The sequence below is a fragment of the Magnolia sinica genome, chromosome 5, assembly GCF_029962835.1.
Source record: "Magnolia sinica isolate HGM2019 chromosome 5, MsV1, whole genome shotgun sequence".
Lineage (NCBI taxonomy): Eukaryota > Viridiplantae > Streptophyta > Magnoliopsida > Magnoliales > Magnoliaceae > Magnolia > Magnolia sinica.
The window spans coordinates 100836911-100852395 of record NC_080577.1 but is presented as its reverse complement, the minus strand read 5'-3'; the positions used below and the strand labels follow the sequence as shown (position 1 = coordinate 100852395).

At 38.2% G+C, this 15485-nt stretch overlaps 1 protein-coding gene across 6 annotated transcripts in view; it reads right to left on the bottom strand.

Annotated features, from left to right (window-relative positions):
• The window catches only part of LOC131246442 (histone-lysine N-methyltransferase TRX1-like), a 72316-nt gene that overhangs the window by 55780 nt on the left and 1051 nt on the right, over window positions 1-15485 (bottom strand). For all 6 annotated transcript variants that reach the window (XM_058246582.1, XM_058246580.1, XM_058246581.1 and 3 more), the window contains exons 2-6: window positions 14905-14956; window positions 14711-14785; window positions 13899-14118; window positions 3062-3182; window positions 2779-2883 (exon numbers count right to left, since the gene is read on the bottom strand). In XM_058246582.1, coding sequence (XP_058102565.1) covers window positions 2779-2883; window positions 3062-3182; window positions 13899-14118; window positions 14711-14785; window positions 14905-14956 — 573 coding nt within the window. The remainder of the gene's footprint in view (window positions 1-2778; window positions 2884-3061; window positions 3183-13898; window positions 14119-14710; window positions 14786-14904; window positions 14957-15485) is intronic.

Below are 15485 nucleotides of genomic sequence, written 5' to 3'. Positions count from 1 at the left end.
TGATGACAGATCAGGACCAATTCAGCCTGATTGGGTTGTGGGACCATAGATCGATTTGGATTGCGTTGATTGATGAGAGGTGGGACTGTGGGCCCCACTAGTCAAGCCGCAGACCCTTACAATCCTTACAAACAAGCTGTGGGGCCTCTTTGGAGGGTTTGTACAGATCATACAGTCCCAACAGTCCATACGATTGCTATATGTGCAGTTTTAGCAGGTTTGGATTATTTACATTTAGTTTCACTATTTGGATTGGAAGCTTATCTGCAAGCTGAGTTAGGACAATGTTTCTTTAAAGACCAATAGAAAGCAAGTCAAGGTTCTGGAGACTTCTTTCCAGAGTCTTTAATGGAGCCTATAAATAAGCCACCAGGCTATATGCTTAGAACAACGTTGATTGTTTGAAAAAAAAAATACAAAAAATAAAATAATTTAATACAGTTACACCTTTAGCTAAACAATGTTGATTATTTGAACAAATGAATACAGTTAACTTTTTTGGTTTTCCTACAAAAGCATTCTAGCCAAGGAGAGATACTCTTCTAGAATCTAGCAGTGTGATTCATCTAGATACCTTTGGTGTGATTCCATATGGTTTACTACTTAGTGGTCTGGTCCTCAATTCTGCTTCAAGTGATCAATCAAAAAAAAAAAATCTGCTGCAGGTGAAGAGATCACCAATTATGTGGCATAACGTAAAAGTTTTGATCATTGTGGGGCTGATCTATGGAAATCTCCTTTATTTGTTGTTCAACCACCATACAGTTTGGTTGTGTAGTTGTGCCTCATGAGTATGTTTGTGGCCTGCTTTCGCATATAGCCATTTCGGTGGTTTAGAGTAGGTCATTGTGCATCTATGGTCTGATTTGAAGATCAAGTGGAGTTACAGAGATCATGAATAGAAGTAAAAGGTTCCCCCTATTCATCATCAATCGGCCCCTACGTGTGTGGGGGTGATCATTAATCTGTTCTTTTCTTAAAACAAGTACTCGGTGAGTTCAAGTTCTTCCCCAGGTGTTTGATCTCTTCTTTTCCTTAAATATGTATGTCAAGAATGATGTTAAGGGTAATCTTCCACCTTCATACAAGTCGATGAATCTTCAAGTTACATTGGCCAAACTAAATGGTGCAAATTATTTACAATGGACCACATCCGTAGAAGTACTTTTTACAAGAAGGAAATCAAAGTACATAACATCCCAAAGCCTGATAAAAGCTCAAAAACATTATGAATATTGGGTGGCAAAAAATGCTCAAATTAGAGCTCTTTTGTTGAATAGCATGGAACTGCATATTAGTGCACTTGTTATCTTTTTTTTTAAACAGCAAAAGAAGTGTGGAAATTTTTGAAAGAGATTTATTCAAATGAGAAGATTTTGACTCATATATATGAGTTGCTCCAAAACATTTTTGCATTTCGACAAGGGGATAAGAGTGTAACAAGTATTATTTTGGTGTTGCGGGGTATGTGGGAAGATTTGAATGTTATCAGCCCGTGTACACGACAGTTACCAAAGAAAATATGCCAATTTTTTCTCAAATAAATTTTAAGAAAAGAAAATTAGAACCTGAAGATTACTAATTAATAATTAAGATATACTAGTAGTAAGCAATACAAAATTTCAAATATAAATTACTAGTTACTACCTTACTATTTAAACACTTCAATTTCAAGTTCCAATAATGAATCAAAATAACATTAGCAATTTCTACATTGTTAGATACCAACTAGAATTAGTAATTAGGAAGTAGAATTCTAATCCAGATTACTAATTAGTAAATATAAATTTTGAGCTACATTTTCCTTGCTTACTGAAATTATCTATATTTTATATAGTTTTTAAATTATTTTTTTTTAAAAAAAAAATGACAAATCATACAGCGAATAGCCACAACCTAACCAGGTCTCCCAAAATTGCTTGGCTCTGATAGTTTGGCATTTGGACCAGGAAAGCCATCCACCTGGAGCAAGTAGCACTCAAACACGGGGTTTTGTATGGACCAGCCCGTTTTATTGGGCAATTCCGGTGTAATCCAGTCCGGGTTTTAAAAGAATGCTATGGACAACCAAAGAGACCTAATTCTAGACTCCTAATAAAAGCTCTTGAAATCTTTACTAAATAAAGACTCCAAAGAATCAAGTTGAAACTGCACAAAGGGTTCTTATCTCTTAAAAGTCTCTAAGGACAACTCAACCAGTAAGGCTCATCAGGGGAACCACAGGACCCACAACTTGGGCTTTTGGGGACCACATCTTCATCGCAGACTTCTTGCAATCATTCCATCTTGCATTACTCAACATGTCGGGCCTCCCAAAGCTTGGAGGACCCAAATACAACCATATATCTGCCGTCTGCACTACAGTGGTTTCTTCCTCAACCTGCGGAAACCCCTCAAAGCTTCAAATCACCATCCCCTATTATCTTCTTCACCACAGTGAAGAATAATCCTCCTCAACCTACCAATAAGTCAATGAGATCAACCATCTGCTTGTCACTAAAGTCCCTCCAAAGATTTAAAGTCCAAAACATCCTACTTCCTGAAATTTCATACAATTGAAGAACCTTTGCTCTTGGCATTGCAGCCTAGCACTACCCAACAAGTCCTCCCTCAGTTTTATTGGCAGTAAAACTTTTGATTGCTCATAAACCAGAAGATAACAAGATGAAGGTAATAAAGAAAATAATAATGCAACGAGCGAAAAGAGCACTTTTCAATACAAAGATTAACTTTCTTCAAGTGCATAAAGAGCATTTTCATTTCTAAACGTATACATACATGGTTGCTTCTTCTAAGCTTTGCTTGAAACGTGTATGCCTGCACTTCAAATGGTAGCAAGAGAGGAGGCCTCTGAGAAATGAAATGACCTGTTTCACATTGATCCTGGACAAAACAAGACAAGGATGTAAGTATACAATGCCCTTCAAAAGTATCAATAATAGCATTGGCTCACCGAAAATTGACCAACTTTAGGATAATAATCCTCTCAATATCAACCTAAGGAAAACACCAAACACTATATACAGACCAGAGCACCAACAACTTCAGAGTAATACCAGACCTTGCGAAATCATGGGTCCCAAAAAATTGCACAGGAACTCTCTCTCCCAACCTTGGCTTTAGACACCTTTTTGCATCAATATGTGAATCATTGACAACAATAGCAGGCCACATGGCATGCCCTGTAAAAGACATCACTAATCACCACAATGGATTGCCATGAAGGTGCTAAATTGAACAAATTTAAATATAAGAACAATGAAGATACAAAAAGATAAATAGTAATAGTAACTCCTTGAGTATGTCATAAACTCAGCCAAACCAGTACTCCTATGAGCATAAACTCCTTTCATACGAGTACGCATTTATATACAAGTCAAAGAATAGTGGATTAAGAAGGTACAAAGATTGCACAATAAATAATGATTGTCCAAAACATACTTTGGAAACTGAATTAGCTGGCACAATAATGAAAATGTTACTAAAGGAAATTCCTAGCACAAGATAAATTCAAGGTATGATCTACAACCTAATCTCTAAGGAGCCATATTCAGATATTCCTCCTCAATGCCCGTGGAATAATATTGATGGTGTGCTTGGATGCACTGTCAAATTGAACTTATCAGCCTAATGAAGACAAAGGAACCTAACTCTAATTTCTTCCTCAACATTAATATTCAGGTTCTACACTTCAAAATGGAACTATCACTTCAATTCAGAATTCAGGTGAATGTAACTGAAATTGGGGGCTGGGTCCGCACTATAAATACTAGGAAATATCATTATTTCCAGTCATTTCCTCTTTCATTAAATGTGCATATTCTCATCACAGTTTTGCATGACATGCAACCTTAATCTATATAACGAGGACATAACACCATATATTTCTTGCCGCATTGATGCTTACATGTGCAACACCCTTGGACACAGCTCAATATATAACACTTTTTTTAAAGAGTAAATGGAGATTTATTAAAGGCCTGCCAGCAACAGCCGACAAGAAAAGAAGACGAGGAAAAAACACCAAAGAAGGTGGGACCCAAAGCTCGGCAAACAACCAAAAACAAAAACAAAACAAAACAAAACAAAAAAAAAAAAAAAAAAAAACCCACTCGTCATCCTGGAGGCTTTACAAGAGACCCCTAATCAGAAAAAAACGCTAAGACATTTGCTAGAACCGCCTCAATAGACAGGGAAGAGTTTTGGAAACATCTTCTATTCCTTTCTGTCCACGTTGCCCACCAAACCATTGGAAGATAACTGTGCCGATGGGTTTCGTCCTTGACTCAAAGCCCTTCCCTATGCCAAACCCAAAGAAGATCCCAGACGTTGCTTGGCATGGGCCAAGAAGAGAGGGCATGCGACCACACCTAGGAGGTGAAGGGGCATGAGATAAATAAATGATCCACTACCTCCTCAACATTCAAACAAAGACAGCATCTATTCAAAATAACCAGTGAGCGCTTTTGAAGGTTATCGATCGTGAGGACCCTCTTCTGTCCTACAAGCCACGCAAAAGCCGCAACCTTAAGGGGAAAGGCATCATAACTCATCATCTTATAGAAGGATCTCACCGAAAACCGGCTAGAAGTATCCGCGGCCATATCATTTCGTCCACACCACCAGACGGGGAAAGAAGCAAAGTCTATCAAGAAGCCAAGTAAACTCTTCCACCTCTTGGTCTAAAAGGTCCCTTCTACATGGGAGAGTCCAACAGACATCGGGTCCATTGAAGGAGAGACAGTTTGCCACTAGAATATTTGGAATGGGGGAAAGGTTTGGGCAAGAGGGACATCACCACACCACACATCATCCCAAAATCTAACTTGGGTCCCATTTTCGAGTGAGAAGGATATGCCTTTCTTAAAGACCGAATTGGAAACCTTGTATAAGGAGGTCTCCTTGATTTCCCATCCCCTCATCTGTAGCCCATATTTGGATGCAATCGTTTCCCTCCAAAAGCACCCTTGCTCTGTGCCAAACCGCCAAAGCCATTTCCTAAGAAGAGCATTGTTCATACAGAGAAGATTCTTCACCCCAGCTCCTCCCTCGTTAAGAGGTTTGCAGACTTCTTCCCACCTTAAGAGATGAAATTTTTTACTATCTTCCGCACCTTTCCATAGGAAATCTCTTCTGAGTTTATCTGATCTCTTCCGAACTGAAGCACAACATTTAAACAAAGACATGAAGTAAAGTGGCATGTTGGAGAAGGTTGTCTTAATGAGAGTTAACCTCCCACCCAAGGAGAGACATCGACTCCTCCATTAAGAGAGAAACTTCTCAATTTTCCCAATAACCCTACCCCAAAGATGAGTAATTGGTTTCCCCACGCATAACGACAACCCTATGTAAGAGGAGGGGACGGATCCCGCCTTACAACCGAAGATCAAAGCATAAAAAGAAGTATCTTGTTTGGAGAGATGAATGCCCAGAATCTCGCTCTTCCTCAAATTGATCTTCAAGTCGGAAATTGCCTCAAAACAAACAATGATCTTACAAAGATTATCTACCATAGATGGTTCTGCATCGCAAAAAGTAATAGTATCGTCTGTAAATTGAAGGTGGGAGAGAGGCGCTACCAGATTGAAAACTCTAAATCTGCTTATGAGGTTGGATTGTTGCCCTCTTGATAGCATCCGACTGAAAGCTTCCGTCACGATCAAAAACAAGGGGAGAGTGGATCACCCGACCCCTAGTAGGTTTGAAGAAGCTTTTAGGGGCTCCATTCACAAGTACCAAACACGTATCTGAACGGAGACAAATCTGCATCCAACGTCTCCACTTATCACCACAGCCCATCTTTTTCAGCAAGTAGTCGATGAAGTCACACTCCACATGATCATACGCTTTCTCAATATCTAGCTTGCAAATGATACCTAGCTTTTTTCCTCTAAATCTGGAGTGAAGACAGTCATGAGCTAGAAGTGCATTGTCCAAAATCTGATGACCCCCCATAAAAGCACCTTGACATTCTGAAATAATATTACGTATGACATTCCGAAACCACAAGGCAAGGATTTTAGCAATGATCTTTTAGGGACTTCCAATGAGGCTTATCATCCTTGATATTTTCAACTCCTTTCTTCTTTGGGATGAGAGCTATAAACGTTTCACCGTACGCCGAATGGAGATGGCCATGAGAGAAAAACTCATTGACAAAATTTAGAACATCACCTCTCACAATGTTCCAAAACACTTGAAAGAATGACAATGAAAAACCATCCGGCCTCGGGGCCTTATCCTAACCTAGGTTGTCCATAACCTCCTTAACTTCTTTTGTAATCAGACGTTCACACTAATTTGCAAAATCCTCCAACAGAGAGGCGAAGGGGAGGAAGTCAGCTAAGGTCTAGCCCAAGAATCCTAGGAAAGAATCTTCTCATAAAATGAAACTATGGCTTTACATACCTAGGATTTTTCTTCAAATATTTCATCATTAACCGATATAACATATATTTTGTTGTTTCTGGCTCTAGCGGAAACTATATTGTGGAGAGAAAAAAAAAAAAACCTCATATTTCTATGTTCCTCCTTTAGCCAAAGAGCTCGTGGGCGTTGTCGCCATTTAATTTCATCTTCTTTTAAACGTTTAGAATACTCTTTAAGTAACAAACTTCGTCTATTCCTATCTTCTTTAGACATCACGTGACCTTCTTCCTTAAAGTCAAGAGCGTGGATCTCCTCAACCATGCTTGATGTCTCAGCTTCCCTCTCCCCATACACCTCCTTGCACCACACATTGAGCTTCCCTCTAAGGTATTTCAGCTTCAGATGCAACAAAGATACAAGCTCCTCGTGACCTTGGAAAGACTTCCACCATTCCCCCATGAGGTCATGAAAACCTTCAACCTCGAGCCACGACAATTAAAACCTGAAAAGATTGGGTCCCCAACTATCGTGTGTAATAAAGAGGAGAATCAGCCTATGATTAGAAATTGATCTAGGCAAGCCCTTTAGTTGGATCAAAGGGTATTTGTTCAACCATTCAAGAGACACCATGAATCTGTCAATCCAGGTCAATATATTAGTAATATGCGGGAAATAATCCTATACAATCAACAACACATAAGGTTATGGTGTTGTCAAGCTATGTGGGCCCCACAATGGTGTGCGCATGAAATCAAGTCACCCATAAGACGCACTCAGTTTATTTATGCCCAAGGAGTAAGTTGACTTTTGACCCAACGTTTTTTTCTCATCAGATAAAGCATGGAAAGAAGCCTCTTCCCTCCCATGTGTGTGTGTTACTCGCCTCCCTCCCTCCCTCCCATTCCACCATGAGATATCCAAACAAATGATATCCAATGTTTTTTCGTATCATTATCAACAGATGTATCACACCCTTGGGATACAAGAACATATCGGTTATCGCATCATCGGATGTATCATTGTTTTTAGGAAACATAGGGAAACCTTGGGAAATTAGTCAAATTTTTCAATGAAACTTCAAAGGATGTTAAAAAAGACATCAATACATGCTTACAAATCAAAAGATCACAAAAAACAAGTGCGCATAATAGGTTTCCTTTGTATAAGGTCCTAATTTATGAGTTGTTTGACTGAAGTGAAACAATTATATTCAAAATTAATTCATATGATTTATAAATCATAGAAAATATGGATAAAAACACTATCAATTTTAAAAATTGCACAAGTGGCATACAAGAAATTGAAATTAAATTATGGCTCATAAGTCATAACCCAAAATTTAGGTTTATTTCCTCACCCAGATAAGATTGGTAGACATATATTGGACAGTTAAGAAAGAAAAATATCCAATTGTCCGATTTCAGCAAACAACTATCCACATTAACAAACAGGATCATGCAAACAATTTGATTTTGGGATTGTGACTTAGCAACGGTGGGTTCCACAATATAATTGGTTGAATTTAAGTTAATATGTGACCCTTGTACAACTTCTTAGTGCATTGGGCATGTGATGCCAAACTATCATACAAAACCCCTTTTTAAAGGTTTGCAGCTTATGTGGGCCACACCATGATGTTTATGTGAAATCCACCCACCAAGTAGGTCACCCAATGTTAGGCCCAGATCCCAAAAATTAACCCCATCCATGATTCAGGTGGACCACACAATTGGAAACAGTGCACACCCCAGGCCCAAAAAAAGCCCCATCCATGATTCAGGTGGACCACGTGACTGGAAACAATGCACAGGGCAATTCTCACGCTACACTTATTTCCCTCGGTGTGGCCCACGTGAATCATGTTTGGGCTTGATTTTTGGGCCCCACACCTAAATTTTGTTGTGGCATCTAATGGTTGGAGTGGATTTCATAAAAACATCATGGTGGGCCCTATAAAAATTAATGGTGGATGTTGCTCTCCAAACTATTTCCTTTAGTGTGGACCACTCGAATCCCAGGTCGGCCTGATTTTTTAGCCCTAGGCCTAATGTGGGATTACATATCAAATGCCTGAAGTGTCACATACACATCAAGGTGGGCCCTATAAAAAAATAAGGGGTCCCATAAAGAAATTAATATATTAGCCTCTCAGCAAGGATGCCCAACCTTACTTTTTATGGGGCCCGCCGTAATGCATTGTGTAAAATCCACACCGACCATTAGATGTGTAATCTCACGTTAGGCCCAGGGCTAAAAAATCAAGCTGAGATGTGATTCAAGTGTGCCACACCAAAGGAAACGGTTTGGAGAGAGACGTCCACCCTTGATTCTTATAAGGCCCACATGATGATTATATGAAATCCACTCCAACCATTAAAAGACGCAACAAAAATTAAGCACGGGGCCCAAATATCAAGTCCAAATGTGATTCACATGGGTCCACCAAGGGAAACAGTTTGGAGGGTGAGAGTTGCCTAGAATACTATTTTCAATCGGTTGGTCCTCCTAAATCACAGATGGGGCTGACTTTTGGGCCTTGGGCCTAACATTAGGTGACCCACTAGGTGGTTGGGGTGGATTTCTAATAAACATCACGGTGGAGCCCAACCTTTAAATACCATGGATGAATGACGCAAGCACCCTTTTTATTTTGAAACGACTAGTCTCCTAACGCAAACGTAAGACAACAAAAGAGAAAAAGAGAGAAAAATAGGAAGAGAGAGAAAGAAGAGACAGAGAGAGAGAGAGAGATGAAGCAAAGGAAGAATTGCAACATAAGTTTTTTTTTTTCATTCTCCTCTCTTTTTTCTTAAGAAAATGAAACCCTCTTATATCGACGATATCATCAATACCTATACCACATTGCATCGGTGAGATCGGCAATACAATGCGATATATCATCAGTATATCGTCCACACCAAAAAAATTGGGGTACTTCCCAAGGGTTTTGTATCATCAAAAATATTAGCCAAAAATATCAATATTACAAACGCTAATGATACCAAATCCCAACAAGTGATGCCCCAATGCTTCAAAATAGGTTATCCATACAATAGTTAGCAAAACACCATACAACTAAAAAAAAGGAAACGTATAACAAATGTTTGCATTTAATTCAATTCCAATTCTAGATTTTATTTTTTTTTAAAAGGTGAAAAGTTCAATTAAAGAAATGGCAGTGTCAAAATGGAAAATGAATCGTTCAAATTTAATACAATTCATGGAACCAAAAAAAAAGAGAGAGAGAGAGAAAACAGCTATATATTTACATGTGCCGCATACTGTATATAAATAAGACTAAAATGCAAACCCTCGATTAAAATTGTTAGAACTTAGAATCTCTAAATAAATGAGTAACAGTGCATGTAGATGATTAAATAGTGGGTTAAAATCACTCTTTGCCTCTCTCAATCATTTCCAAGTTATCCCTATTATTAATTGACCCCTCCATCCATTTTTTTTATCCACCTTCCACTCAATTCTACCAATCTCTATATCCAAACCACTCTCAAAAGATCTTTTTTAATAAAATGACTTACTTTTTATAAAAAAAAAAATGTAAATTTATTTTGCCCAAAACAAAGCCTTTTCCCAATGTCAACTTTTTTTTAATGGCTAGCAACTAAAAGTTTAGCAATAAAGAAACCAAAAAAGAGATACAATGAGGAAGATAAGCACTAAGAAATCAGCCCTCTTCTCCACAAATATAGGAAGAAGATCCCTCCAGCACATCCAATCACGCATCGAAGTTACAACCCTTAAAGTGGATAACCACTAAGGCCCATATATACACCCTCCCTTCAACTCTACGAAAGAACACATAGTTACTTTCCAATTTGTTGTGAAGAGATTTGTTGTTCATCTCCACTTTTTTGAAGGATCTATTGTTAATTCCATAATAACAGAAGGTGAGACAACAAAGATAATCTCAATAAAATGTTCTTCCTTACTAGGAAAGGCCCCGATTTCTAGGCCAAGAACAAGGTTTCAATTGACCCCAACATTACCAACTGGAATACAAAAGGGAGATAAAAATCTCCCCCATGGGAATGAAGCAACATTGTAGTGCGTGAACAATTGATTTTTACACCCCAAGTCTTTTAGACATAGGGATCACACATTTGTGATAATCATAATTCTCCATCAGAGATTATCACTAGTCAAAAATATTCCTTTTGCATAAAATTGCCCTGGGTGGGTCAAGATAACACCATGCATAAGCCAAAGAGACAACTTGGCTCATCCCTCCAATATTTTGGGCATACAATGGGACTTAACAAAGAATAGCCTAGAATTTTCACCCTTCCATCTCTTTCTTTATTTACCAAAGAAAGAATAGCTATGCATCCTATCTTGAAGCCTTATGAAATCACCAATCTCCTCATCGTTGAGGTCTCTTCAAAAGATTGGAGAACAAGGAATAGCATCCCCCTTCCATGTTAAAACAACAAGAGATGCAATCCCCTTGATTTGACGAGACCCTATACAGTCTTGTGAATAAGAACTGAAGTGCAATTTTATTAAGCCAAGTGCCTTCCCAACAAAATCAGATAAGAGGCTTGTTAAGCAAGCATCACGTCTACCGCTTGTTAGATGAGCTGGTAGAGAATACCTAGTGTGTGTGAATGATCCAGGGTTCAATCCTGGGTAGTGTTACCTATAAACAAAATTTGAAAGATGATTTTCCCAATTAAATCAACTAAAAGGCTAGCTTTCCAAGTGAAATTGTGGGAATTGAGAAGGAAAGTAAATAAAAACAATCTCAAGAAGAAACATAACAGGAAGGAAATCAAAGAAAATTGAGACATGGAGCATCGGTCAAGGGAAGTACATGCCAAAAGGAGCGGATAAGAGCAAATGGATTTTGAATATGAAAGATGGAACACACCATAAAGCCATTGTTGTCAAATGTCACATATATCATGGAAAGTCATAGATGCAACTAGCCCAAATCATTTGCACGTCACCAGTCAAAACCATTTGTAACCATCATAGCAAGTAATTGGCATATTGGTTGTTATTACTATGATGATCTATGATAGCCAAATCTTTCAAATCCCTTAGGTCTCCCATACTAGATAAGGAACAACATAAGTATCGGTGATGCACCGGTGATGCGTGAGGTAGTGAAGTTAACATTGTAACGTGAAAACAAGTACCATATTGGTCATGCAAGTACGTCTCTCTGGAACTCACTCACATATGGATCTTAATAGTAAGATGTCGATAGGAACATGGGCCCTAAAGAACATGCTTCATGCAAGCCACTACTCACATGAACATCAAAATGCGTGATGTGGTGGTCCTTCAAGCTGGGATCCATACTCAAAAAAGGATTGCTCCAGATCCCTTTCAAGGTCATCTGGCTTTACCTAGCATTCAACTCCTTTAGATACATTTAATGTGAAAGAAGGCACTTAAAAGAAGCCACTTTTCATGCTTGATCCAAATGGAATGCTTTCTTATCACCTCTGGTTTCTGGGTTTATTTGACATTTTTTTACTATTTCTATGACATGAAACCTGCATGTCACCTTTAAGATGTGATACCTAGATTTCCAAAATAGGCAACACACCTCTGAAATGTATGTTTACAATACTTAAAATACTAGGTGTAAAAGCTGTACTTATGCTACATTTTGTGCAGTATCCATGTTGTATCAGGCTGTCATAGCATTTAAGGCTCCACAAGGAGACACTATTGAATACATTTCCATATGCAAGTAGAGATAAAATTTGCTTCCCAAGTATTTTTGGATGGCATCATGGAAGAACATCTTTTCAAGTCTTTGGAGGATGGAATATGTAAATAGGATTTTATTTTTTTTTAGCAAATAACTAGAGGAATATATAAAAAGAAGCATGAAGAATACAAAGAGGCGAGAAAACATTTTTTGAGGGATTCAAAGAACCAAGAAAACAGTCAGGGGAAAACAAATGAAAACTATCAAAAAACTATAGGGCAAGTTAGCCGAAATAAATGGAGTGTTATAACAGGAAGGAACATTAAACTACAAAACTAGTCCATTCTCTCCCAATCTATGGCGTCAACAGCCCTGCAGACTTAGGAGATGCCAAGTCCCAATCGGCAATCGCCCCTTTCATTTTATCCAGCAGGGCAGCAGCAGAAATCTGGATATCTTTGAATATTCTAGCATTTCTTTCTTTCCAAATCTCCTTGCAAAAGTCACCGTGCACCAAAGGGTCTTGCCTCTACCACTAAGAGGACGGGATCTCCAATTGAAAAGTTGCACCTCCAAAGAAGAACAAAAAGACCAATCCACATTGAATTCTACTTGAAAAGAGTTACAGGCCTCCATAGCAATCCAACAGTAAAGGAACAGATGATGGTTGCTTTCTTCGCTTCTTTTGCACATAATACATCTGTTCGGTAGGAGCATTCCACAGCATTGCAGATTGTCGACTGTCAAAAATTTGTCTAACTGTTAACCACATAAATGCTGCAATTCCAATGATTTGGCATACTTTACCTTCTCATTGATTGATAAGCATCAAAGTGTCTTGCTATGAACCTGCCGAAAAGATCCCATTCCCAGTTCTAGTGTTTGCGGTCGAGGGAGAAAGTCGTACCTTGTTAAAGCAAGCTATGGAGGGACTGGAAATCGTCCATCTCTTCATCTTTCAACTTCCTTCTTAGAATGATGATCCATGACAAAGTTTCCCCGTGCCATTCCACAGTCCTTCACGGATATATGTCTTGTGCAGGCCAATTTGTATACCCTTGGGAATCTAATGGGTAATGAACTGTTACGAATCCATTAGTTTTCCCAAAAAAGAATCAATTCACCATTTCTCACAACTAAACCTTTCTCGCAGAAATCTTCCCCACTGATTCAATCTATCCCACATCCCCACAATGTCCCTTCACATCATGAAAACTGGGAACCTTCAATAAATTTGACAGTCTCATCCTCTGTTTTCTTCCCCATATTTCTCTACTATCACCCTACTAATGATGGTGGTGGAGATACGACAGCAGGTGCTTCCACATTATAATGTAATTCGAACTCAACAATCAACATATGCCATTTGAGATTAAGAGGGAGTTTAGGGAGTTGCAAAGGAAAAGATGAATGGCTTACTTGACAAAGATTGGGACATCAATTAGAGGAGCAGCTTGCAAAGATGCAAAAACTAGTTTGCCTATATAGAAACATAAAATAAAATGCATAAGAAACTAGTAGTGCAAATAAACCCATGTTTGTCTCAATCTTCATGAATCTTCATGGACTTCTATTGATTTGAGTACCCATCGAATATGATAACAAATCAGTGCCCTACATAATAGAATCAATCAATAACGACAACATCATCATCATCAAAGCCCTGTACCAGCTAAAATCAACAACAAGAAAGTGAAAATTGTGCATGTTGTGGTTCCATGAAATATGGCATGCTTATTGCTTAGTATCAAGGATGTAAAAATGGACTTTAATTGAGAAGTGTTGGAAAAACAAAAATATGATAAATAATGCACCATGGAGTTATATAGCAGAATCACTGACAAACCTGTAAGTTTGGCCCATATGATATCCCCAAGCTCCAAATCTTGGCAGTAATCAATATCAGCAGCCAACACAAGCATCTCGTCATAATTCAGGCCTTTCTTCACCTTGTTTGGAGAGCTACATTGTAACTTTAAATGAAGCATCTCCTCACGAGAAATATAGAATTTCATCTTTTCATCCACAAGGACTAGACTTTCATTTTCATCATCTTTGTATTCAATCTGCAGTTGGTTCTGAAAAATATCAACTGGCTTTCGATTGCATGCATAGATGCAAAGAACAAACATGCCTATGCATATACCTTACGTATCTATGCAACCATGCACGGACAGATTTACACGCATGCATATGTACATATACATATAACAAAATGTAAATGGTACAATTGTAAATTGTAATGCCCCAGAAACCTTGGAAGACAGCTTATCAAGCCAAAAAAAAAGAGGCACAATATGAGATAGCTGAAGAGGAACTTGCTAAAAGAAATGTTACCAATTTAAAGTTTTCAGCAATGAAACAGATGAAAACATATAATAGCACTTGGATGCACTACTGAATTGATTTGCAATTACTGATCCAACAAAGATGAAGTAACCAATTCATAATTTCCTTAGGATCATATTGAGGATCAACGCACAATACTTTTCAAGATGGAGTTGAAAGAAAACAACAATTTGACAGCCATTTCCACGTCTCAAATAATAGGACACATCAGCCTTTATCATTGCCATTGTTCTCAATTCAACTCTATTGTGCATCAAAACATATCCATGGTACAATTAGATCAGCATGTGAATGGTGAGAGAAGCATACATGGTGCTGCTTGGTCTCTGAGTTATACCCAGCAACAGAACCTGCATACCATTCATCGTCCCTTGGCCAGTACACCTGCATTTGTCCATATTAAACTTTATGTGCAAGGTCCGCATCTAAATCTTGTCATCTATTTACTTCCATATGGAAAGAGTTAAGAAAAGGGATGAATAAAATTTCAAGGAAAGACTCACCTTGCATTTCAAGCCGATGACTGCTTGTGGATCAAAATGCTCCAAATCCAACCTGCATTAGAATCAGATTATGATTTGCTTTCAGTAGTGGACATAATTTACTAGTCCAGTGTGCCTTCAATCAAACATTTAGGCTGCATTTGAATGGACCATTGAAAATGAATGCAATGAAAAGTTCAACTCAGCGGAAATTTCCACCAAGGAGCTCAGCTCCAAATTGCAATTACATTGCTTTCAAGTTGGACTTGAAATGAGTATAACTGCAATTTTGAGCTCCTTCATTGTGAATAGAATGAAAAGTCATTGCATTTTGTTATTTATTCTGATTTTGATGAATGTTTACAATTCAGTTGTGAATCCAAAGGATCTTTCAGAATAGGAAAAAGAGGCACAACTTCAATGTGCATAGTGGCACTGAGAAACATTGCGCAAATCATCGCCCACCATTAAAATACAGTGAGTAGGACTCTCTCCAGCAATTCAATATGAGAATTTTCAAATACCCATTCTGAAATGCTTGTTAAGACTTAATATTACCCACTCAGTACTATTGGAAGGTGAGAGATATGTGCGCAAAAACT